This window comes from Pteropus vampyrus, unplaced genomic scaffold (genome assembly GCF_000151845.1).
Source record: "Pteropus vampyrus isolate Shadow unplaced genomic scaffold, Pvam_2.0 Scaffold171, whole genome shotgun sequence".
Taxonomy (NCBI): domain Eukaryota; kingdom Metazoa; phylum Chordata; class Mammalia; order Chiroptera; family Pteropodidae; genus Pteropus; species Pteropus vampyrus.
Window position 1 is genome coordinate 4,003,663 of NW_011888952.1, and position 26,776 is coordinate 4,030,438.

General features: G+C 42.7%; 1 protein-coding gene and 1 long non-coding RNA gene across 6 annotated transcripts in view; one reads left to right on the forward strand and one right to left on the reverse strand.

The window, feature by feature from the left end:
- LMCD1 (LIM and cysteine rich domains 1) overlaps positions 1 to 658 on the reverse strand; it is a 58,653-nt gene extending 57,995 nt beyond the window's left edge. For 2 of the 3 annotated variants that reach the window (XM_023536882.1, XM_023536881.1), the window contains exon 1: positions 488 to 600. Coding sequence is in view for 1 of the 3 variants with exons in the window: in XM_011370656.2 (XP_011368958.1) it covers positions 488 to 529 (42 nt within the window). In the remaining 2 variants the exon portion in view is untranslated. Of the gene's footprint in view, positions 1 to 487 lie in introns of all 3 variants that reach the window. The other variant, XM_011370656.2, reaches the window with a different exon arrangement.
- Positions 659 to 964: 306 nt separating this feature from the next.
- On the forward strand, positions 965 to 18,793 carry LOC111745977. 3 transcript variants are annotated; one of them, XR_002782866.1, is made up of 8 exons: positions 965 to 1,161; positions 1,408 to 1,536; positions 3,774 to 3,913; positions 5,860 to 6,144; positions 6,943 to 7,039; positions 10,668 to 10,761; positions 12,007 to 12,162; positions 18,715 to 18,793. It is a non-coding gene; the product is annotated as an uncharacterized LOC111745977 (long non-coding RNA). The 3 variants fall into 3 exon arrangements; XR_002782867.1 differs by lacking the exon at positions 1,408 to 1,536 and having other exon boundaries at positions 5,965 to 6,144; XR_002782865.1 differs by lacking the exons at positions 1,408 to 1,536; positions 18,715 to 18,793 and having other exon boundaries at positions 12,007 to 12,327.
- The last annotated feature ends 7,983 nt before the right edge of the window (positions 18,794 to 26,776 follow it).

The window sequence follows — 26,776 nt, forward strand, 5'->3', positions numbered from 1 at the left end:
TGTGTGTGTGTGTGTGTGTGTGTGTGTGTGTGTGTGTGTAAGTGTAACACAAAACACTAGGATGACAGCAAAAGGGGAAAATTTCTTGTGAGTAAAAATTACACGTTCCCCCCACTCCCACACCTCGCACCAACCCCCAACCTTCACCTCAATAACGGGAGGGGGAAAAGAGAGGGGAAGGGAGGTTTTTCCCCTAAAGACCATAGGATTATCATTAAAAAAAAAAAAAAGTTTTACTTATTTAAATTCTAATTAGCATCGCCAAAGAACTAAGATCCTTTGCAAATACTTTACACAATGGCCTTTAAGAGTAAATTTTGGTGGGTGTGCCTATTGGTTCAAACAAGTACTCTCAACTTTTTTTTTTGTGAAGACTTGTAATTTAAAAAGTTTTCCTCTTACTTTTAGGTAAGTCTGCGCGAACACATGGGAGAGGGAAACGGGGGAAAGAAAGAATCTGGGTAAGTACAGACAGATCACAGCTCACCTTCTGAACTCCTGGGTTTAGGTCCTTAGCCACCTTTGCCATTTTCTTCTGGGCTGGAAAAACAGCGCAAGCTTCTCAGGCAGAGGCGCGAGGGAGCGCAGCGGAGACAGCGGTGGCTGAATGGCCAGGATCGCGGGCCTAGGGGGAGCTCTGCGCGCAGCGGGGCGCGGCGGGGCCCTTTAATTGGAGAGTGGGACTCCCTCTAAAACCTTGCCAGCCAATCCGTGCGAGCGCTCGCACTTGGCCAACCAATCCCAGCGTGCGGCTCCCCCCTCCCTTTGGGCGGCCACCGCTGGGCCGGAGGCTGCAGCCGAGAGAGCGCGGCCCTGACGTCAGTGCGGCCGCGGCCTCACATCTGTCCCTTGAGCGGCGGCAGGAATCCGTCTCCACGCCCTTCTCCTTTAAAGGACAACGAACAGAGGGTGGGGCGTCCCGCTGGGTCCCGCAATTCATTCAGGTCAAAAGGGAGAGTCATCAAACAGGAAAACCGAGGTATTTTTAGTGAGCTGGATCCAAAAATAAATACTGAGCTGTGTTCCCCTTCCCACCCTTTCTGCCTTGTCTGTCCTAGGTGGGTATGAGGAGAGTGGGGAGGAAAGCGGTATGCAGTAGCGTTGCCTTGGCCAGCTAACTTTTCCCAAACCTGGGCAAGTTCTCCAAGCACCAGAGAGGAGGTGAGAATCCAGTGAATTTATGTTTTTTTGTTTTTTAACTTAATGTTTGTAAAATATTATTCATGCCTTTCATAACTTGCTCCGGTGTAAATCCTTATGATTCCGTGAGGAAAAGAAGAATGTCCTGATTTTATAAATACCAAGATGTACATCTTCACTCCTGTCGCCATCTTTTCTTGTATCCTTGTAATCATCTCAGGTATTATTACTATGATGATGATAATAACGATCATTCTCATTTGGCAGATAAGAAAATAGGATCAGAGAAGGAAGCTGCTCTAAAGTTGAACTCTTCAGGAAGGCTTTAACCTGAGAGAGTGAGAACTCACCTGGGGAGAAGGTGCACAGGATTAAAAGTCACAAACTAGGAAATTGGTACTGCAACATCTAACATAACAACTCCTATAAAATGACATCAACCAGTTTTCTCTCACTATACGGTGCTGTCTGCCTATAAATCCACATCCCTCTATTGAGCCAGCTCCACAGACCTGGGTTCCCAGAGGCATTTTCTCTGCTTGGACAGAGTCCTAAACATAAGGCCCTTTTCATCCTGGGGAGAAAACTGCTCTGTCTGTCATGAGGGTTTCATCCTGTAACCCACCCCATTGACAGTGCCCCCTACCAGAAACCAGGGCTCAAGTGGGCTAAAATAAAACCAAGTTGTAGGGTGAGTGAAGGCTGGTTTCAAAGTACATCATGTGTGACTGACTTAGAGGAAGGGGGGAGCTACAAGTCACATTCTAGGACTTTTTTTTTTTTTTATTGGAGGTGCTTTCCTTCTCAAAGCCCCCTCCTCCATTTGGTTCTTAACATATCATCATCTCCAGCAGTCCCAAATCTTGACCAGTGATTCCAAATTGTGATTCCTTTTTCACATGGCTGGAAAGAACTTTCTGTTTGTGACTCCCCTTTTCTAAGACAAGGAATGGCCTTTTTCTTTCATGGATTTCCACTCTAATTGATGTTTGTTTTGCTTGCTCCCAGCTAGAGCCCCACCACCAGCATGTGATAAACACTCAGAACACATTTATTGAATGAAAGATGGTTGGAGTCTGGCTTTTAATCAGCAGTGAGCTGGCAAGGTGGGACTAGGGAGAGATGGTGCAGTACTACACACCTAGTCTGGTTCGTCCAAACTTCCAAGGTGGGCTGCATGTTAAACCAGTTTGTAAATATTCAGTGGCCAACAGAAGCCTGGCCTGGGAGAGGTTTCCATGTGAATAGCTCTTTCAGTAGCAAATCCTAGGAACAATAGTATTTTACTAGGATGTCATGCCAGAAGCCTTTATATTTGAGGTATGGGAATAGAAGCCAGGAGAATAACAAAAGCAAGCTTTATCTTTTGCAAACTAGGCAGAAGCCTTCTCAGTGAAGTCATTTCCCACTCCCCAGCCATCTTTCATGCCCCATCTTGAGAAATCATTGTTCCATGCAATAATTCTAATGTTATTAACTTTAACACTGTTAGTTCCAACCAGTCTACCTTCTCCTCTCCTTATTTTTACCCTTGGCCCCAGTTTCAATTCAGGAGGCAGATAAATGTGGCTGTTTCTCAGAATGTGAGAATCAGGAGCTATTGCTTGAGGTGGTCCATTCTTTCCTTTCTGGAAAAGAACCTGTCGTGGGTAGAAAGGTGATCCCTGCTCCCTGCTAGAGCTTGCTCTCTCCCCAGTTGAGGATGCTGACTCTGACACTTTAAACCCACTCTGAAGCCAAATGTTCCAGAGGACCTATAGTCAGAGTCTTGACTGGAAACCTGGACAGACTCCTATAGTTTGCAACTTCTGGAAAATGGAGACAATGTGGCCATTACACTGCAGTTCTGAGGCCTTTTTGCTTCTCTTTGGTAGAAAATGGGGTGTCTTTTCCAGGTTGGAACAGTAGAGAGTTCGGAATTCCCCAAGGTTCATTGCTGGGGCTTATTAGAAGCTTCATTTATCCAGCAAGCAATTTAGGGCACTTCTTAAGCCAAGCCTTGTGCTAGGTTTTGGGGACACCCAGGTAACTAAAGAATCTATCCCCTTCAGGAACGTCTTGATCTAATAAATATCACTGAGGTTCTCTGGTTGACAAAGCTGTATCTTACTTGAACTTCAAGACAGCCACTCTGGGGGAAAATGGAGGTTTGGGACAGTCAAGGGCTCTATCCAAGATCACATAGCCAGTAAATGGCAGAACTGAAATTTGAACTCAGGGCTTCTAACTCCAGACTGTATCCTTTCAATTATGCTACACTACCTCTCATAGTGACTGTTGAGGATGATTACAGGGAAAAGAGGAATGAGATGATAGTGTTGTTCTCATCATTATCACCAGTTAGTCCTAACTGGGATTTTTGACTCTGAGTCTCATGTTCTTTTCACTATTCATTCATTCATTCATTCATTCAACAAACATCGAGCTGAGTGTTTGTAGGCACTGAGCTTCAGATATGACAGAGAGTGAATAAGACAGGAAAGGTTCCTGCCCTCACATAGCTTCTATTCTAGTAGGGAGAGACAGACATTAAGCAGGTGAACAGCTTATTAGAAAAGGCAATTAAGGATGGCAATGAATGTCTCAGAGAAAACAAATGGAGAAGAGATTCACTGGATGTGTGATCCCTTCAGATCAGGTGGTCCGGGAAGGCCTGATGGAGGAGGTGACATATGAACTGAGACCTGAAGAAGGAGAGTGAGTCAGCTATGAGTAGAGTCACCATGGAAGGAACATTGCAGAAGGATGGAGTCATGAGCACAAAGACCTTAAGGTGGGCATAGGTTTGCTATGTGTGAGAGATCATAAGATCTATGTGGCTGGAGGGTGAGGAGAGACGGGGAGAATGAATGAGGAATGAGAGAGGTAGGCAGGGATTTGATTGTGTTGGGCCCTGTGGGTCACACTAAATATTAAATTTTTTTTTTTTTTCTGAGAACAGTGGGAAGCTATAGATCAGTGTTTTCTAACTGAGATATAGTGTGTGCCACACATGACATTTTAAAATTTCTAATAGCCACATTAAAATTAACTAAAAAGAAACAGGTAAACTACTTATAATATATATTTTATTTAACCCAATATATCCAAAGTGTTTTCATTTCCACCTGTAATTGATAAAAATATTATTGAGATGTTTTACATTCTTTTTTTCATGCTGCATCTTTGAAATGCAGCATCTTTGGTGTGTGCTTTATACTTACAGGACATCTCAGTTGAGATCAGACACATTGCTCAATAGCTATATGTGGCCAGTGGCTACCATATCGGATAGGGCAATTATAGAGTTTTTAGCAGGGAAATGGCAATATCCGATTTACTATTTAACTCTTAGTGAGGACACCCAAGAAGTACTAATAGAAACTTGGCTGGTACTCAATGACCTCTCGTTATCAGATAGTCAGACAAAGAGGCTGGGAGTCCATAGCTGAGTGTCCAGTCTATAATGTGTTTCAAGCACTTCACTGGGAGGGACAAGTGATTTGCCCAAAGTCACAAAGCTAGAAAGACCAAGCAAAACCTTGAACCCAGATCTTTTGGTTTCATGCCAGACACTTAGGAAATTCCCAATAATCCTAGCTCACATTGATGATGTTTTTTTTTTTTTTGGTTATACTGTAGCAAGCATGGCTCAGTTGAGTGATGGTTTCTTTGGTTATGCTCTTTAAAAACATATTGTCTTCATTAAAAACACTCTATACTTAAGAGTAGGTAGATATAAATAATCCATAAGCCACATAGTATATTTTAATGTGTATTAATTGATATAAATATACCATGAACCACACAACATTTTAATTTGTATCAACTTGGACCATCATTTGTACCATATATATGTGAATTGTTCACAGCTTAAAATTTTTGGTTTCTTTCTTGCCATTCTTAAAGTAACTTTAATTTTAGAATAACTATCTAATTTTCTCCAGATTTTTGGATGATCTCCTAGATTGAGAAAGGCTTTGCCTTTAAGGCCAAAACATCTGGATAAAAACAAAACATGATTGTTAGACCCAAGTATTTTCTTGCCTCATAGACTGTCTTTGATAGGGACAGTGAAAGACATAAGGAGATCTGCTCATTGTGAAGGAGAGCTGTATCAGGATTCTAGAACCCTGTATTTTGATCCTAGGTCTGCTAAAAAGGGTATGGCTGACCATTATCTGCAGGATCACTTACAATTCAAATTTATTATTATATACTGGGAGCAAGTGATCCATTTGCACTGCGGATCAGGTATATATCCCACGTCATGGTGCAATGGAGCCATTCCCTTCTTTGCCAAATTGATGAGGGAGTGGAAAGAGCACAAGATTTAGACCCAGAAAATCTCTGTGTGTTTTAACTCCATCATAAGGGCAAGCTCAGTGATTTGGGCAATATATTTAAGATTCTTTGAGTCTCTGAAAAATGAGAATATTGAACTTTATTCCTTCTACCTTACGAAAGTGTATCTGGATGTTCATTTACAACTATCTGTAGTGGGCAGAATTCCAGGATGCCTCCCCAATGACCCAGGCGCTTGTATGATCCCCTCCCCGTGAGTTTGAGTGGAACCTAGAACTTGCATCTAACCAATAGAATGAGGCAAAGGTGTTGGATTTCACTCCCATGATTATGGTGTGTCTTATGACAAAAGTGAAGGGATTTTGCAAATGTAATTAAGGTCTCTGATAGATTAATCAAAAGAGAGATCATCCTGAGCGAGCATGACTTAATCAGATGAGCCCTTTAATAGAGGATCTAAAAGTCAGAAACAGGAAAAACCTCTACATCAGTCCTGCTGGCCTTAAAGAAGTAAGCTGCCATGAGTTCTGCATCTGTAAGGAAATGGATTCTGCCAACAACTACGTGAGCATGAAAGAAGACCCCAAACCTCAGAAGAGACCCCAGACACCTGGGATGTGTGAGACCATGAGCAGAGGACTCCACTAAGCCATGTCTGAACTCCTAATTGATGGAAACTATGGAAACTATCAGATGATAAATGAATATTGTTCTAAGCTGGTAAGTTTGTGGCCATTTGATACACAGCATAGAGAACACTATCATTCTTGGGTCTGTTTTAAATGTTTAATTCTCTGCTATTTCTTGGAGCAAAGAAGATTGGTATCTATTTTTAAAAGAAATACTTCTCTTAATTCTTAAAGCTTCCTGGGGCAATACGTTACAGGAGTTAAGTATCTCCTTTTTAAAGTAGCATTTACTCTTATCCAGGAGAGGCTTCTAGTTATGGTCCTGGAGGATTGAACCATATTGCATATTTAATTTATATATAAGTGTAATATTTAATGCTACACTCAGCTTATTCATCCTCTCAGTGTGTGTGTGTGTGTGTGTGAGAGAGAGAGAGAGATTGAGAGAGAGAGAGAGAGAGAGAGAGAGAGAGAGAGAGAGAGGGAGGAGGGGGAGAGAGGAGGATGCACAAATCTCTATCACCTGGTTTTCTGCTGCAGAACTGGAGCAGTCCCTGTCTGGGTAGCAGGCATGTAGAAAATACACATGCCTGGTATTTTCCACATGCTGTTTCAGTTCTTTATGAGGTTAAATTGTTTTAATCCTTAAAACAACCCCAGGTGGTAGATGTTGTGATTCCTATTCACAGGGGAGAAACTAAAGCTCTGCTCAAGGCCTCAAATCTGGTTGGGATCAAACCCATCTGAGATCACTGAGGAGACGCTGGGCTTCGGAGTGAGGGCTTAGCCTGGATGAAGGTGGAGAAACAGGAGTCTAGCCTTTGGGGACTATTATGGATGTCCACTGTGTCCCTCCAAATCAACTCCTTCCCCTCCTCTCCCCCTCCAGCTCTGTGCCTGGGAGGCTGATCCCGGACTTCAGCAACAGACTCCTTTGCTGTCTTTCCGGAGTTCAGCCAGCAGGAGGCTCCAGTGGGAGTTCAGAGGTGGGTGTACTTAATCCCCAACTTACCCCCTGTTTGGCCTTAGTTTCGAAGGTTGTGGTGTTCCTCTGCCTACAGTCACAGCTCATGTCAGCCTGGGACAGTTCTCTCCCTTGTTCCCATCAGTCCTAGGGTGGTCCCTGCCTCCTGCTGTCACTGGCTCCAGGGCGCTTCCTCTTTCCAACTGTGTTCACTGAATACTGTTTTCTCCTTCATTAATAGCCCCTTCATTAAAATCCCTTCAGTTTCCCTTTAGAGTTTCCACTGAGGACCCTGACCCATACAAATACAAAAGTGGGGTTTAGAGGTGATGCCAGTGCAGCCTTCACTAGGTTGTTGAGATATAGACTGCCTGTGTGTTTCTTATATAGTCTTTTTGGCCTTTGACGTGTGAATTCATTAAAAGGATTTGGGACTTGGCAATGAATTGGAATACGAAAGCCAGTTAGAGGTGCTGGGGGAGGCAAGAAAAAATTGAGGGCCTTCTCCTGGGCAGGTCTGCCGGCTGCTCTTGCATCATGAGATTGACTGAAGAGTTCTCCTTTAGCCACTGGCAGTGACTGTAGGTATTTGACTCCCTTGTGTCTGGGTCTCCTCATCTGTGAAAACAGAGCCTATTGTGATGAGTGAGTATGAGGCTGTATGCAAGAGCATGATCTAAGTGCTGATGGCCTTCCCAAATGCAGAGTGGTCTCATGCCAGGGTTCCAGCTAACATGAATCTAGACGTGAGCCTTTGGGGATGAGGCTGGAGTGTGAGACACTGGGGAACATGGAGTAATTTGCTGAGCTGGACTCTCATCCTAAGCTTGAATCACTGTAATTTGCTAGCCAGCATGGAATTTGCAGCCAAAATGTAGCAAAATACTTCAGTGTTCTACGTGCCCATTAAAAGTGAGAGGTGTTGGCGTGACTCACTAAGGAGAAAGCCTGTCGAATAGGATTAGGGGACAATATCGAAGTTACAAGTTCCTAGTCTAAGAATAACTTTGATCTTTGGGGATGGGGGTAGTGGGAGGGGTGCACTAGGCTGGAGAGGGGCTGGCTGGGTGGTGAGTTTACAGTGGCCTTCAAAGGGGGGACTTTTAAGCTTCATGAGACATGCCCAGGATGACTGGTACTAAGTGCTATTTCTGAGCTAGCACCAACATGACTTTGCCAGGCTCTATCCATGGGTGGTTTTACTGTATCCTCCCAACACTTTCCTGAAGCAGGCGGTCTTCTCACCATTTTACCAAAGAACAAACTGAGCCCTAGATCAAGTAATTTTCCCAAGGTCACATAGCTCATTGCAGAACCTGAATTTGGAACATGGGTACTAGACTACAAAGTTGGTACTGATAAAAAATAGAAAATGACAACTGAAGCATCAGCAACCATTTCTTGCAGTGTCCACCATGTGCCACACTTTGCTGATCATGTGCAATCCCTACATTATAGGGTCTGGGTCCCTAGCATGGAAATAAAAAACATTTCATCTCCCCCCGCCACACATATGCATGTAACACCTGTGATCTAATTGTAGGTAACTCTCAACAACCTAATTATGGGGATTATTTAAAATATAATTCAGTTTTAGAATAAGAGTCTATTCATGAGATAATGGGGAAAATCAGGCCTGCCCAACCCATCAGAAAATCTCTAAATTGTGAGGGGTAGGGGGAGCATAGTGGCACCCCTGTTTCTTAGGAGAACTGAAGAGACAGAGAGGAGATAAAAATTGGTATAGTTAAAGCTGTCATTAACATCTTTTCTCATTATCACATTTTCCATTTTGTTTACCATGTTGGCATTTTAATTTTCCAAAGCCTCATCAACCTGAATTACCTGGTAATATCTCCCCATGGAATATTAAAATCATCCTGTACTCTGAAGAAAAAAATAGTGAAGATGTTTCTTTATGTTACCTTTGGGGGCAAAGTTGACATATGGGTTTTGGTCAGACAAATGTCTGATGTCCTAAATATCGTTTGTGATTTGGGACCAGTTCTGTGGATTGGGGTCAAGACTAAAATTAGACTGAATTGTGAAGGAAGTGATGTCTAGTTTGATCCATTTCCTCTATTTCTTGCCTTTACTCAGTGATTAAATTGATCTGTCTGAGCATTTCATTCTGACTTACTTCCTTATGCCTTACTCCATGCTTCAGCCTTACCATTTCTTTTTCCACCCATCAAAATTGACCTGTTCTAAGTACCATTCTCTCAGTGTCCCACTCAGCATCCCCTCACTGGGTTTGGTAGCATATTGTTTGAGAAAAGACTGAAGATTTTGAAGTCTGGCATATCTGAGTTCAAACCCTGGTTCTACTGTTTATTAGCTTTGTGGCCATGGGTAAGTTCACCTCTCTCTTAGATGGTTTCAGCTGTCAAATGGCAGTGATCAGCCCTACCTCAAGAGGGTGGTACCTAGCTTTAGTGAAGGAACATATATAAAGCCTAGCCCATTTCTTGGCACTCAATAACACCCCAAATTTCTTTCATCTGTCAAGATTTTTCTCCCTTTTAATGTTCACCCAATTATTCCTTGTTTATCACAAGCAGATTCAGAATAACAGTTCCCCATTATTGCCTCCTCTATCCACAAGAAGATTAAACTGTCACATTGGACTGGTTTTGCATAGACTCTTTTACATGAATGTCAATGATGGTGATTGGGTGCAGGCAAGGGTGAACTTTCTTAGATGATTAGTGAGCATCTACCCAAAGCAAACAGAGGGACTGGGAGTTGGACAGGGCCTCAAAGGTATCCCATCCTCACCTCTGTGACACCCAATAGGATGTTTCCTACCTTCTGCTTGGATGCTTTCCATGTCCAAGAGCTCATACTATCACCAGACAGTTCCAGTAATTTTAGACAACTCTCATAGTTAGAAGATGCTTCGTTACCTTGGGCTGACATCTGTCTTCCTAGAGCTGTCACGCTTCTGTTCTTTCCAGTCTTTGGAACTTATTTGAGTGGCTCTCCCTTTCTCGCATCGTGACAGCTTATCTATTAGAAAACTTTGGTCATATGTTCATGAGGTCTTCCCTCCATTCTTTCCTCTAGATTTTAGGCACCATTTTGTTCTAAGTTATATTCCATGATTCCATTCCACTTCATTGGCAGTCATCCTTCCTTCCTATTATGGGGTCTGTGGTGCAACCTGTGGAGGTGCAGGAGCACTAGCTTTAAAGTCAGGCTAATTTGCTTCATATCCTTGCTTGGGTACCTGCTGGGAACCTCAAGTTATCTCTCCATAAAATAATACTAAACTCATAGCACTGCCATGCAGATTAAATGTGCTAATGTATAGAAAGCATGCAATCTAATGCCTGGCATGGAGAATGTTTTATACCTGACAGCTGTGTAATTACTATTTGCTAATTGCCGTGTAGGTAGTCACCATGCTTAGTTCTCTTAGAAAATCTTTCCAGGAACCTTTAAGGTTTTGATCAAACTGGATTTAAAATTTTTTCTCCCATACGCCAGGAAAAATGGCATTAAATAAGTGTTTCACTTATTTCATTACAATGATAGATTCTTAGGAGGAGGATAGGATAGTCAAATTACTGTTCAATGGTCATTTTAAGTATTTGTTTGAGGCAGGTTATAATTTAAGAATAATCTGGATCTTCTATGTACATTCTAAGAGTCCCCCTGGGAATGCAGCAAAATGTCCAGACATCTGTGGGCAGAATTCCAGAGCTTCTGAAGGATGAGTGTGTCCTGTGGCTGATGAACAAGGTATGAAGACATCAAATCCCTCTGACAAAGTCCAGCAATGCTTTGCCACTGACCAGCTTTTCTGGAAAGACTAGATGAGCTCACTCAAAAGAAAGGGGTGGGAGGGAGATTTCAGGAAAGATTCCTAGTTATCAGAAATTAGGAAGTGAAACCTCTGGGGCTTCCTGTTGATTCCCCCAGTTGTTCTCACAGCCCAAGACACATGGTTTGGCCATGATGTCATCTGACATAGATAGACATGCTGAGGCCAGAAGCTGTCAAGCAGATCCTGGATTATGATGGAGGTTGGAAGGATTGTGCAATTTGAGGGCCATGTGAGTGCAGAGTGAGTAATGTTTTCCAATAGGGCATTATCACCTATCATATCAGTGATTGTGGGGGGGAAGGGAAATGAAACCCAAAAAAATTAAAAAAAAGTAATAAAAAACCCCCCCCAAAAAAAAACACCTTACTTTTCTAACTTAAAATTCTTTATTTAGTGGTCTCATCTTTTACCATGCTAGGAAAGTATTTTCGTATCATCCAGTTGAATTTAGACAACCAATTCAACTATTCTTTCATTCATTCATGAATTCATTCATTCATTCACTCAATTGGTCATTCAGTCATTTGGTCTGTGATTTAGTCATTCAGTCTGTCATTCCATTGGTTCATTGGCCGTTTAGTCTTTCAATAATTCAACAAATAATTATTGCACATCTCTTTCTGTACCAAGAGCTCTTCTGTGTGTTGGGTCTGCAGCAGTGAAAAAAGATTCACAGAGTCTAATCTCCTGGAGAAGACAGATCTTAAGCAATTATAACAAAAGGTGATGAATGAGGAGCATTGTGATAAGAAAAGCATGAGCCTGAGGCGAAAGTTCAGTTTGGCTGGAGATTATAGTTTTTTATTACCTAAAACATCAAATTCCAGGGGCTTAACTTCTAGAGTATCTAAATAAATAACTCCAAATACTCATCTATTAGAAAGAATAAGAGCTAGTATTTGTGAAGCTCTTGTCATGTAGCTAGGCACTGAGCCAAGTCCTTTACATATAAGTGTCACACTTAATCCTCTCAAGAATTCTCAGTTAGGAAGTCTAAGTATCCCCATTTCACAGATAAGGAAACTGAGGCTGTGAGAGGATAAACCACTTGTTTGTAATCATGTACAGTGAAGTGGCAGAGTCAAGAGTTGAACGCTGGTCTGTCTGATTCCAGAGTTCATGAAAATAACCATAAATGCTTTTCCCCACTATGTGCCTAGGGATTGGAAAACCTGTAACAGAAAGCAGGGCAAAGAGAAGTCAGGACAAAGAGAGCCTCTGGGCCTTCTGAAGACCAAAGAGCTCTGCAGTGAGGCTCACAGCCCATGGGAACAAGAGCAAGAACTTGGGGTGACCAAGTCAGAGAGCATCCTGAGGTGAGCTATGTTCCTGTATCCCAGAAGACATGAGAAAGCTTTTCGAGAAATTATTTGTAACAGTAGAAAGACTTTAGGCAATCCAACTGAGAAATGAATCAATCTTGTAGCCGCGCATGTGCATTTTAAATGCAGCTTGAATAATATAAACTGAATTAGAAAGCCTAATGTCCACATGACATCTTTATTTGGTTGTAAAGCAATCCATTACATGCACTCTCTTTCCTTTTCAGTGATCAGAAAAATAAAGTGAGTCAGTCATTTTTGTAAAAATAGATCCTATATTTCAAAAGAAAATAGTTTTCTTAGAGAACATAGCCTTCTTTCTATTTTTTCTTATGTCCCCTCCTCCAACTCAGTAATATATATCTCCTGTCCAGATGTTAGATCATTTTGAGCTAATTTGGAAATCTTCATGCTTAATTTAGAAATGATTCATCTACAAATTGAGTAGTACCTAAATTTGGCCAGGGATAGGATAGTTGCTAGTGGTAGTGGTGATTTAGGCTTGCCAGTGAGTGAGCCATCTTCTATCGCTTAAGATGTTACTGAATTGCTACAGTGACTCAGCTTGAGTCTATACAACTGTGAATGCAACCGTGAGCTCCCTCAGCAGCTTCTCTTGGTGTCCCCCACTTGGTCTGTGATGACTCTGTGCTCATGGGCATTGCTGAATTTGTGCCATGTTGTCTCAGTGAAGGCGTGAGTGAGTCATGTTTCCATGTGTCTCCCAGTCAGTTCTGTTTGGTATTCTGTAGTTCCTACAGGGTTAGTTCATAAGCCATCTCCTTTCCCAAAGGGATTCTTTTACCCAGTATCTCATTATCTTTAAAAATGCCTCCTTTCTTTCCAGACTCAAGAACAGTGAGCCTCGCTGTCCAACTAGTCTGTCTAAACTCCGTATAACTACAATGGCACTACCTCTTCTTGACAACTAGTATTCCTCTACTAGTGCAATAGTGCAATTACTGTCACTGTCACCACCATCATCACTACCACCACCACCACCACGATTACTACCATTTTTCTTACTACTAGTAGGCAATAGTTTGGAACACTTACTATGTTACAGACACTGGTTGAGTTCTTTATATGCTGGATCTCAATTAATCCTTGTACCACATATAATCCAATTAGATGTGGTAGGTGCTATTTGGATCTTGATTCTCCTTAGGAAGAAAGACCAAGACTCAAATAAGCAAAGTAACTCATCTAATGTCTTACCGTTAGCAAATGGCAGAGGCATTATCTAAATCTAACTTCTCTGACTTTATGCTTTTAATCATGACATCAGTGTTTTCTGTCTTCATGATCTTTTCTACCACCTCATAGCATATCACTTCTATGCTGTTATTTGCATAACACCAGCTGCCTGGCACTTGCTGCCCTCACATGAACAAGGCCATAAGAGCAGAGCAGTCATTTTCAGTGTGTGGTTCTCTTACCCTACTAATATTCTGTGCACAGTCTGCATCGTCTATCAGAGTAAATCCCACGAAGGGAAGCAGAAATCCTGCATCAGCATGGATTCAGAAGGACGGGTTTTAAGCTCCCAGTCTGTCTGCCGTGGCAGATACTTTTCTTACCAATCTCCAGGCAGGAGAGCCATTCTCTGAGTAGTTCATCCTCTTTGCTCTATGACTTCTTTTCCCTACTATACTATAATTTTATTTCCTCCAGTGAAGACCTTAGTTCCTTCTAGGAATAGTCTGAGGGGATCTATGAGGTTTTGTGCAAACTTTGTTTCTCTCGGTTGAACACTCTAACATTTTCCCAGGAGGACATGGTGATATGTTTGGAAATTGAAAATTATCCCATGATTTTTAATTTCAAGGAGTCTCTAGTGAGTGGTGACTCCCAGGATTGATTTTAGACTTAGGCAAGAGTAGCTTTTGTCCTGGGGACTCCACTCTGGCCTTCTGGTCACTCACCTGTTCCAGGCCAGGCTTAGATCCCATGGACCCCAGAATTCCCTGCTCAAAGGGCTCTAATCCTACTTTCAGAGCAGAATGGGCTTCTTCCCAAGGGCCATTTTCCACCAAGGATAGACTTTGTCACAGTTACCCCTAGACCCTGAGGGTGGGGAGAGCCAAAGGTAGTCGTTTATGGGGTGTGGATGAAGTTCGACTATTTGCACTTATGTGAGAAAGACCCCTTGAGGGTGAGAGGCAGAGCTAGATATGGGAAGAGAAGATGGAGGTAGACTAGAAGCCAAAGGGGACTCCCAAAGCTCAGAGCTCAAACCTGGCCTTCTAGGTTGTTTTGAAGACCTTTGTCATGGTAGGAGGATAGAATATAATTTTATTTAGCAGTGTATTAGTTTGATTTATGACTTCTATATATTTAGACATACACTACAGAGATCTCTACTTACACCTTTTTGTCCTTGGTCCTTCAAGTGTTAGGGATAAGCCTGTTAGCTACCACTAGGGCAAACAGTCGTTCCAGTTTACCTGGACTAAAGACTTTCCTGGGATGCAGGATTTAAAATGCTAATGGAGAAAGACCCAGGCAAACTGGAACAAGGTGAGTCGATCACTCTAGACCAACCACTAACTATAATATAGGGACTGCTATTGATTTGTATAACTGTACAGAACTCAGATTCCTTCTTTCTAGGGGCAAGAAAGAACTTCAATTTCATCATACTAGCACACAGGAAATTTCATTTAATGATAGACCTGCTCTCAGATAATTAAAAGTCATTTAACCACAGGCAGGCCTCCCATCTATAGGGCAGAATGCAGCCATTAGTGGTTGCCTTCATAAAACTGCCACCAAAATCTACAATGATGACTCATTGGCCACAGGAAGAAGATACATCATTGAATTGTTGAATGTCAAAAAGCTTTCTATAACTAGGACTATCTTATTTTTCTAAGAACAAGGAGGCTGGGGATGGTTCCTTGTGACCTTTTCCTATCAATACTCAGTTCTAGCTTGGCTACCGCTACCTAAAGCAACTCCTTTCCAGAGAGCCTACAAGTAACTAAGATTTGTAAATATTTCAAGGCATTTGGCAATTGCAAAAAGAGTGGGTAGAAGCATCTTTAGCCAAACAACTTTCTAGGCAAAGTTGGAAAGCAGGCAAAGTTAATCTCTACCCATGCTGCTGCTTTATTTTTCCTACCATCTTGTTTCCTGAGTTCATAGGAATATAACATTCATTCATTCATTCATTCATTCATTCAGCAAATGAGACCAAGAATAGTAGCATTCGAAGCAAAAAGAACTGCCAGAACAAAGGCCCTGTGGCAGGAACATACTTATCTGAAGATCTAAAAGTGGACCAGAGGGATGGGTTATGATAGGAAGAAAGTGGAGTGAGATAGGGTCCAGGAGGTGGGGAGGGGCCATGTTACATAGGACCCTGGAGGCCATGGTCAAAACTTTGGATTTTTTCAAGTGCAATCGAAAGGCAGTGTGGCAGGCTGAATAATGATTCCCCAAAGGCATCCATATCCTAGTCCCTGGCACCTGTAAATGTTATCTGTTATGTCAAAAACAAACTTTACAGATGTGGTTGAGTTAAGGATCTTGAGATTATCCTGGTTTACTAGGTGGGCCCTAAATGCCATCACATGTATCTCTATAAAGATGGAAGTGGAGGGAGAGTTGTTACAGACAGAAGAAGAGGAGGCAATGTGCCCACAGTCAGAGATTTCAGTGATGGAGCCACAAGCCAAGGAATGCTGGCAGCCTCCTGAGGCTGGAAGAGGCAAGGAACGGATACTCCAGAGCAAGCATGGTCTTGCTGACACACTAATACTGATTTTGGACTTCTAGCCTCCAGAGATGTGAGACAATAAGTGTTTGTTGCTTTAAGACACCATGTGTATGGTACTTTGTTACAGCAGCCAAAGGAATCTGATACAGGCTTTAGGCTGGAGTATGACATGATGTGAATTACTTCTTCCAGTGACCACTTTGAGTGCTATGTGGGGCAGAGATCAGAGTAGGGCAAGAGTATAGGAGCAGAGAGACCAGCTGGGAAGTTCTTGGCAGGCATACAAGCGAGATGTGCTGCAGCAGTGGCGGTAGAGAGAAGTGGAACATTCAAGATTTTCTTTGGAGGTAAAAAGACAAGACTTGCCTACAGATTGCCATCCAGAAAAGCAGGCTCTGAAAAATTATGAACAACTTAGTCTAAATGTAAATATGCTTTTAAAAAGAAGTATGGGAATACATGGGAATAACCCAGTTGTGAGATTTTAGATTCTGCAATACTCCAGATGTGGAGAAAGGTGGTTAGGGGATTGTAGGCTTGTAGAGTTTTCCTGCAATCCAATGTTAGGCTGCTTCGCTGACCACTTGCTCTATTTATAAGCTGTCATATATCCTTTTTTCAGAGATAGATGGACTGCTAATTAACGGATGTCTCAAAGGGAATTTTTGTGACACTCCTGAGTGGAGGAGGCATCTGAAAGATGTGGTTTGAATGCCATCATATTGAGGTTCTTAGGACATTTCACAGTTTTCCTATACTGGTTCTCAAAATTCAGCATATATTCAATTCATCTGGGGAGCTTAATATGTCAAGCAGATTCAAGAAATGTAGCTCCAGGGATTCTGATCCTATGTCCAAGCCTGCTATAGGATAGCACTTCTCTGACTCTAAAGATTCTGATTCAGCTGGTCTGGGTGGAATCTGAGAGTGTGCATTTATGAGGAACCCTCAGGTGAAGCTGACGTTGGTGGTCCCTGGACCACACTTGGAGTAGTGAGCCTTACACAGCTCATTTTCAGAGCTTTAAGTCCTCATGTGCCAAGGATGAGCCTGACTCCAGTTTGGATGCAACACCATGCGTGTCAGAAACAAAGGTAGCCCAGGCTCTCTGCCAAGCCCTTCTGTGTGATAGCCCAGCTGTAATCTTGTGCAGCAGATCTTTTTTCCTCTCTAAACCAAGGACACTCTGCATTCTCTCCTGCTGAGCTCATGAATGCCTCCTTGCCAAACCCAACAGGGGCCAGCTTCCCAGACTGGGTTACGAGGCTGAGGTTGGCCAGGCTTGTCTCTTCCGGGAGTGCCGTAGGCCAGACAACTTCCTCAGCCCAGCAGTGTCTGTCTTGCTTGGGGCCCTATGAGGGTTGGCATGCCACAATCAGCATGCCGCTTCTAACATGCAGTTCTGACCATGCCTTTCTCCCGCTTCAAACCCTGCCCTGGCCCCTGTCAAGCTCTCCGGCCTACTCACAAAGTTCACTTCCATCTCCAGCCTTCACAATCTAGAACCCACCCATATGGAACCACTATGAGGTCCTTGTTGCATAGGCTTGCTTTCTCTTCTCTCAGGCCTGAGAAATCACAGTTTAACTCAGAAACCATCTTCAGATGATGGGAAGTGTGGAGAAGAGCGAGAACAGGATTCGGGCATCGAGACAGGCAGTGCAAACTAGTGGTTAAAAGCATAGGCTTTAGCGTAAGTCCCAGCTTGTTCACACCTCAGCTGCGTGACTTTGGACAAGTCTCTGGGCCTCAGTTTTTTCATCTATTAAATGGGAAAAAATAAAACCCTTCACTTAGGCTGTCAAAGGGTTCAATGAGCAAATATACTTAAGAGGCCTAATTTTGTGCCTAAGGGTGAAGATCAACAGTTCAGATTAGCTGTTGCTGTCTGTCAGCCTCTTCTTTCTTAACCTTCCCTTCTCCTTTCTCTCTTTGCTTTTATTCTCAGGATCTTGGGGCCTTTATGGAGGTAAAATTCTTGGCATTTCTTCTAAGTGAAATTCCACAGGGGTGGGACGTATTGATTGTATTCCAGAGAATGTTTTTGGTAATTGACCAATAGGGATGATTTTGAGCAGTCCTCTTAGCTCCATTATCAGCAGCACTTTAAAAGGAAATGAATGGAAATACTCATTATTCCGGCCTTTCGTCCAAACTTGGAGCAAACAGGAATCTTGAGACCCAAACATTTCCCCTGTAAAGCTTTGTTTACCTTGGAGACCAAGGTCAACACAATTAGGTTTCAATATCAACAACATGGGAAGGTTTGAAGTCCAGGATAGCGGAAGCCTTTTATACATCTGGTGTCCGGGGCCACGATTAACACCTTCCTTTCTAGAATCGGAGTAGAGGGACCTTTTATGGTTGTTTCATCAGATGAAATAATCAGGAGCTGACATTAAATTTCAGGTGTCTTTGAATCTGTGCAGACAAGGTCCAAAGATAAGCATTTACTGAGGCCCAGCCGCTTCCACTGCCGGCCAGATGAGAGACATTGTTTGTTCTTGGGTCACCTACAAAAAAGAAATAGAGGCTGTGGCTAGAGTTCATTCAACCATGTTCATCAACACATGTTTCCCAAGTACCTAGGAAGTGTCAGCCACTGTTGTAGACACTGGTGGTGCAGCAGTGAAGCAAACACACAGAAATTTTTGCCTTCATAGAGCCCACATTCCAGTTAGGGTCCAGCTTTAAGTCATAAGAGATCTACTTGCCCCAGCCTGAATTCAGAGACATAAAGGATTCTAAGTGCTGGAGTTTGGTGGTGGGAGTGGGCAGGGGAATCTTAAAGATCATCTAGTCTATTGGTTCATTCTCTTTCTTAGGGTCACAGGCTTCTTGGAGAACATAAGTGGTGCTGTGAACCCATACTGGAGTTATGTAAACTTCTGCCTTCAGTTTCAGAGAATTTCAGTCTCATTCTCCATACCTCCCCACCTTCAAGCTTCTGATCTGGTTCTACTATTTTGAGAACATTCTTCAGCATCCTTGCTAAGAGGGGCTTACCGAAGGTGGGATTTTTTTTTTTTTTTTTTTTTTTTTTTTTGAGATGAGACACTTGCTACCTCTCCAGGCTGCCCATTCCATCCCAGAGCTCTATATACTATAGACTTGACCAATGTTTTTCCAACCCTGTTCCCTGCCTCTGAGCCTTGAGACTAGGATCTGGCGCAAATATGTCTGGCACTCTTCACTGGTGTTCTGATTTTTTCTTGAAGGTGCAGTGAGAAATGCCTGCTCTTACCACCATTCTGGTTTTGGGACTATTATGGGCTTGGCTACTATTCTTTTCCCTGAAAGGGAAAGACTCCAGTAACATTTCTTCTCCTAGTTTCTCTATAAAGATACTGGCCTAAGATAGTCCTCCTTAATCTCCTCCACCCTCTGTTTACCTTCTTATCTGAAAGTATGACTGGTTTGCAAATTAGCCAAAGGAAACAGAGACATGTTTTTAAGGCTGGCGACTTTGCTTTTTGAGTCTGCCAGTATTTATAAGGCTTAAATGACTTCTCTGTTCCTTGTGTTGTGTGGGAGGAAAAAGAAAACTCTCACCTACAGTCGGGTGGGAGAGCAGTGTCAACACGGTGCCCCCCTGCACACCCCTTTCCTGCTGAAAGCCAGCTTTTAATTTAACCCAAATTCCAGGCCAGTTGAAATCTTTCAAAAGGACAGGGCTAGAGATGCAACTATGATTCCGAAGGGAAGGTAGCGCAGACAGGTCACTTTAAAGAGATTACTATTCAGAAAAGCTCAGTGAAGATTTTGGAAATAAGCAGGGTTTTGTTATCTACCAGGCAAGAGATTACAGATTTGCAAAAATCCGTGGAAGCAGGAGGCAGAAGGAGGAGTTGCAAAAGGAAATTTTATTTTCTTTAGTTCCCTTCACGATGTTTTCAAGCCACATACACTGTAACAACCACCACCTCAGAGCTGGCTGCTATTATGAAAGTGCTTCAGAGCCGGGCCACTCCTTCCGAATCCTCACAGCATCCCTGCTAAGAAGGAATCTTGGTTGGCATTATGATTGGTCCTCAGCTTTGCAGAATTAAATTAATAATGACTCCGGGTCCATGGCACACACTAAAAATTACATATTTTAACAATGCAATAAACACTCATGACCTAGACTTTAAATCAAAAACATTGACTCTAACTCATATCTAAGCATATGACTCCCTCCCCTACCCCAACAGAGGTAGCCATTGTCCTCATTCCCAGGTCTACTACCCTCTGCATTTCCTCTTTATACAGCTGTATGCATCTGTGTGTACTCGTAAGTATGTGTGTGTGTGTGTTTCATTCTAGTTGTTTTAACTTTATATAAAAGACTACTACACTTTACCCGGCTTTAGAGACTTGGTTTTCCCATATAATACTTTGCTGAGATCCATCCATATTATGTACTTCTCTGTAATTCATCCACAGTAATGGCTTAGGTGATTACACTGTGAGAATAGCCCACAGTTTATTCATTCACTCTTCTGTTTGGGAGCTTTTGGGTGATTGCCAGACTCTTGCTCTTCTTAACAGTGTGGCTTTGAACATTCTTGTGCATCTTGGTTTTCCAAAGTGCTTGCACCAATTTACACACTTACCAGCAATATATCAAAGAGCCTTCAGATTACATCTAGTACAGTGTTTGGAACTGTTAGATTTGAAATTTTTTCCCAAACTAATAGACACATAAAAAAATTGTCTTCCATTGTGGTTTCGATTTGCATTTCCTTGAGCACTAATGATATGGAACTTCAATTCATGTATATGTTTTTGGCCATATGTTTCCTTTTTGTGAATTGTCTGTTTCTTTTGCCTACTTTTTCTATTGCATTGGTTGTATTTTACTTACTGATTTTTTTTAGGGGGGGAGGGTTAATATATTCTTGATACTAATCTCAATGAAAAAATTAATATTTGCATTTTATCAATGGAGAAACTGAGTATCCTAGAGATTTAGTGACCTGCTCGAGATCATGTAGCTATCCACATGGGGTCTGATTGACCCAGTGTATATCCAGGACACCAGGACCATGCTGTCTTCCTACTGCAGTCTGTGGGCCTGGACTGTTAGGTCTGGTTCTGGCTCCTGCTGTACCACCAGTGGGCTGAGAGCATTGGATTGGTCCGCTATGTCTTTGGGCTTCAGTTTTCTCACCTATACAATGATAGCTTTACTCCCAGCAAATCTCTATGAACCTATCTCTAATTTTTTTTGATTCATACTGTTTTTAAGTACCAATATGGCTACTGCTTTGAGGGAGGAATATCTCCTTCTAGACCTCCACTCCATCCTGTTCAGTCTACAACATGGTTTACATGGTCTTGGAAAATTTCCCAGACTTGCAGCTCTAAGGATTTTCCTTGCGCTGGGGTTTGAGAGGCCTGAAGTGAACAAGGATAGCACTAGCATCTTTCTTATTCTCCCTTGATTATCATTTGCCATCTCCCTGTTTCCAGGAAGCCACTGATTAAACATAGCAGAAGGGACAATTAAGGATAATCATCATGATGGCTTTTATCTTGTCCATCTAACAAATATTTATTAAGCACGTACAATGCACATTGCAGATAGAGGACCCAGGTGTCAGGCAGGCTTGAGTTTAATGCCTTTTACTAGTTGTGGGAAACTTGACCAAGTTCTTTCCTGTTTGGGGTTGTTTCCACATTTTGGCTCTTGTGAATAATGCTGCTGTGAACATTGGTCAGTATTTTTTTTTAATAGGAATATTGGGAGGGTTAAATGAGATAAGATATGCCTTGGCAAATAATAACTCAATAAATTGTGATGGTGATGAAGGTGGGCCTTACTAAGGGGAGGAAATGTCGGTGAGATAGTGCCAGAGACTGCAAATGGGCTGGATCACTAGAGGGCATCACTTGAAGTTGTACATATGGAGAGAAATGCATCTTCACTTAGAATTTTTGTTTAAGGCTAGAAGTGAAGATAGAGACTAATATTAATAATAGTAAACTTTTATACAGCACTACCAATGCCAGGCCCTGTCCTAAGTGCTTTGAGTATATTAACTCATTTAATGTTCATAAGAACTTGATGAGATAGGTGACAACTCGTAGTCCCATTTTACAGATGAGGAAACTGAGGTACAGAGAGTTGAATTAACTCATCCCAGATCACAAATTGGTAAATATTTGAGCCAGGGGTGGAATCATGGTCAAATGGCCCCACAGTACCATTACAAACTAAGTAAAGCCACATCTTTTGGAGGGATTTTGTGTCCTGAGACAAACAAACATTTCCGTGTAGTGCAGTTGAAAGCATCTGGATGGATTCACACTGAGTGTTGGTGATGTTTACTTCTGGAGAGAAATATTGGGTTGAAAGGGAAGATTTATCTTACTTTTCATCTCTTTCATTCATGTTTTATTAGGATTTTCTTTTTTACATTGACTATATCATACATTGGTAATAACAAAGATCACCATATGTCAGATATGAAACAAGAGAGTGTGACAGAGGTGATAACAGAGTTGTGGGCTGGTGTTGTGGGAGCCAAGATGAGCCAGCACCTAACTCTAGAGGAGGAAGTGATGGAGGCTTTAGCAGGATACGTAGGAGTACACTGGATGGAGATGAGCAGAGAGATTATTTCAGGAAGAAAGACCACTTGGGTAGAAACAGTATAGATGCCCTCAAACTAAGGAAAGTGTTGGCCTGGGTGTAGCTCCTAGGAGGTGCCAGGTTAATATTAGATTCCCAATCCAGCACCGCAAAATTTAGGGGATGGTTGTTTGTGTGTCTCTTTTGTATTCTGCTCATTAATATTATATTAGTTGAGATTTTTTTGGTAGCCATTGGTAGACAACTGAACTCTGCATTTCTCACAGTACAAGTCTGGCCACAGAGGGAAAGAGGTTATTCCTGCTCCTTTGGCAAAATAGTCAGGAGTCAGTTTCCCTACCATCTCTCAGCTTCCCCCTCAGGCAGGTCCCCCTCACAGTCTCCCTGCTACCACCCCCTCATGCAGCTACAGGCACAGACAGGGGAGGAGGGCTGCTCGACTTTTCCCCAGAGGCCTTTGGCTCCCTCTGAGTGGCCCAGATGGAACTTAGAACCAGTCCTGAGCCAATCCCTATGACCAGGTGACAAAATATACCAGTTGGGGAAACCTGGGTACATCAGGTACCTTTGGCACTGGGAGTGGAGCTCTCTTCTCCCCAACCCTCTGAACACAAATGGGAGATAATAGGGTCCCTCCAGGAAAATTAGGGCAATGCTCCCAGAAGAAGAGAGACTCAATGCTAGGCAGGCAAAACCAAACAAAACCAAACCAAACAGAAAAAAACAGGTTTTTAGAAATAAAAAATGGTTTTATAATGATAAGAGCTCAGGTAGGGAGCCTCTGAAATGTCCACATAGAAGATGTTCGTATGTCTCTGTCTAGCTCATGAATATTTTGGATTAACTAGGAGAAAACTATCATAGGACACGACTCTTTCTGTTTCCTCTAATTTATCTCTCTTATCTCCATTTTTGGATATTTTCAGGCTGGGGAAATGTGATCCATTGGAATACATTTTTAATAATGTTTTTCATCCAAGAAGTGACTTACTTTTATAGACACTCATTCAAATCCACTGTTGTCATTGTTTTCATTCTTGGTGTGTCCAAAGGTGAGCTCCAAAGGCTGGGTCAAGGCAGCTGCATGAGGGATTAGAGTTCATTCCCAAAGTATTTTTGAAGCTTCACGTTTGCCATAGACATAGACATTAGCAAGGTCATGTGTCTCTTAGAGATCTGGGGTGTCTAATGTGACTTCGAGAAAGCTATGTTCTTTAGAGAGTTCTCTTCTTGACTGGTAACCACTTCTCAACTGGCATGATTGGGCCATACTGTATAGATACCCACAACCTAAGGAAATCCACATTATTAGGGATTCAGACTTTGCAGGCCGACTTATGTTCAGATCCTGGCTCTACCATTTAATAGCTGTGTGATCTTAGTCAAGTTACTTAACCTCTCTGAGCTTTACTTTTTTAAATTTTAAAATGAGGATAACACTGGCATTGAGAAGACTAGATGTGATAATGAGTGTAATATTTAGCCCAGGGAGAGAGCAGATCCAGTCTTTGTTATCAAAATGTTAATAGTAAAATGACTATTAATAGAATGGACAAGCCCCTGTAGTGTGTTACAGCAAGAATGCAAACATTGGCTTCTAGCTATCTAGATTCCAACCCGCCTGTCCACTTAACAACTTAACAGCTGTGTGGACTTACTATTCTTTTCTGTATAATGGGTATAAGGATACCACCTCACAGAGTTAGGAGGCAAATTAGGTAATTTATATAAACCACTTGGCACAATGCCTAGCACAAAGCAAGTGCTCAGCCAATGGTACTATCTTTCACCTCTTTCTTTCTGAGAAGTTGGGGCCAGCCTGCATCCCTGTTTTGCCGGTGGGGTGGCTGACGCTGGTATGACACAAACCAGCTGAATTCACTCAAGTTGAGACGAGAGGGTATTTTACAACATATCTCAGATACCGTTATTTCAGTACTGAAAGCTGCCAAATCCCCACCTCTGGGTACCCAGAAAGTGCTCATTAAATTATTTCCCCTTTGAATAGAATTTGGCTTGTAGGACAATGCCTCTGCTATGCTCATAGCAAGCATCATTTGCCACACGGGGAAGGCACATGCCATGACCAGGGTAGTACCATAGTGGCTAGGGCATTACACATGCTGCCTCTCTCACCACCTAAGTTACCAGGCAGCTCTGAGTGTACAGCCTGTGTGGCATTTTACTGCCATGACCCCACCTAAGAGAGCACTTCAGCAACAATTAATTGCAATGTAGGAATCTGGGTGGGAGTGCTTGGCTTCCAGAGTGAATAATTCACTCAAAACAAACAGTTCCCGGATACCTCCCACCAAGGGAATGCTGCTTTATATCCTGGCACTGCTGCAATTCTGGATGGCTAAGTAAGAAGCAGTGACAGGGTAGCATGGCCAGAAGCAGGAGCGAATGAAGATGGGTTTGCTTGGAACCGAGACACTTGCAAATCCCTTTTGGGGCCATCAGCAGTAGGAGATAGTGAGGATTCAACATGACACTTGTCGCAGGTCATATTTTTCTCATCCTGACCTGTTCCTCCTTTTCCGTTCAAACCCCTTCTTGTCTCTCCTCCTATTTTGTCTCCCACTCTGTCCTCTGTGTCTTTCTCATTGTCTGACTCAATAGTGTCTCACAGGGCAGCCCTGCTCTCAGTTGGCTTGAGAGAAGTGGAGAGCTCCCATCCCCCAAACTGTTCCCCCTTAAAATATATTTCTCATTGTCTCCTTGCAAGGCCTGAAAGTCCACTCTGCCATAAGACACTGGGCTAGTAGGAGGCTCATATATTGGGAAATAGATCACCTAGGAGGCTAGTACCCAAATTCATGGTTGCCCAATGTACTGGGAAGCTATTGCTGGTTAAAAAAACCAGCCCAGGATCTTGTGGTATACAGTTTCGTTTGGCTTTAGTGGCAGGTCTATGCATTGGCTTTAGTGGCTGGTTTGGCTCTGCTGCACATGTGTTCATTTTTGGGTACAGGCTGAAGGGGGTGATGTGTCCCTGGGGGAGCCCATCTCATGGGGATGGCAGAGGTGTCAGAGGGCAAGCTCAACTGCACAAACACATTTCAAGCCCCTGCTTACATCACATCTGCTAACATCCTGTTGGCCAAAGCAAGTCACATGACCAAGTCCAAAGAAGAGGAATAGGTTTATATAATCAGCCTTTGGTGGAGGAACTGCATAGATTCAAGGCAAAGGCCACCGGTTATAGGGAGGAGTGAAAAATTGGGGCCACTAATTCAATCTATGACAAACATTAATGCCTGAGTATGAATTAGGTGGCTTAGACCAAGGAGAGTAGTGATGAGAAGGCCTGGCACATAGGACTCATACAATTCCATGAGGGGAGGTGAGAAGAATATAGACAAAGCCCAGTTATCCTCTAGAGGGAGTAGTGATTTGGACACTCGGAGACAACGTGAGGGCATTGAGTATCTAAGAGCCGTGGTTCTCAAACTTTAGCATACATCAGAATGCACTGGAGGGCTTGTTAACATAGATAGATGGCCCCTACCCCCAGAGTTTCTGATGTAGTAGGTCGGAAGTGGGGCCCGAGCATCTGTATTTTTAACAAATTTTTAAGTAATGCTGATGCTGTTCTTATAGGAACTACACATTGAAGACCACTTCTCAGGGGACATGGTTATTACTGAAGGCAAGCCGGTATTCATTAGTGATGGTCTGGCCTGAGCTTGGTCTAACACTCTCCCCTCTGATTTCATGCCAATCCTATTCCAACACCTTTCATCCCTCAATTCCATCAATCTCCTTCTTGATTCTACAATCCCTTTTTCTTCCCAGAGAGCTCCTTGGCTCTCCTCCTACTCTCTAGAACCTTGATGTGTGTTCCTCTACTCCTTGCTTCTAAAAGATGGTAGAACCCAGAGTATGGCTTGTGTGTGCCCAACAGACACCCTGTCACAGCCAGGCGGCTGAGACAACCGTCAGCCTCCAGGAGGAAAACACTCTCTGTTGTGGACAGAGATTGCCAGTTGATGTGAAGATAATGTCCTAGGAAGTAGATAGGTCTCTTGGCTCTATTTATGATGGTTTATTTTTTGCATCTGTGCTACATCTCTGTACTTTCGTTTCCAAAATTTGTTTGGTGTCTGGTGGCAGCCACCACAAGGCACTGACTTTAATGACTTGTGAGGGATGAAGATAATCCCCATGGGACCATAACGAGTGTGTCATGAAATTTAGGAGTTTGGGAAGCAGTCGTTCAGAATTCAGCCCAGTGTTGGTGCTGTCCAGCATTGTCATATAACTCCCAGGGAGTCCAGCTCAACTAGTGATCTGGAGTGCCAGGGAGA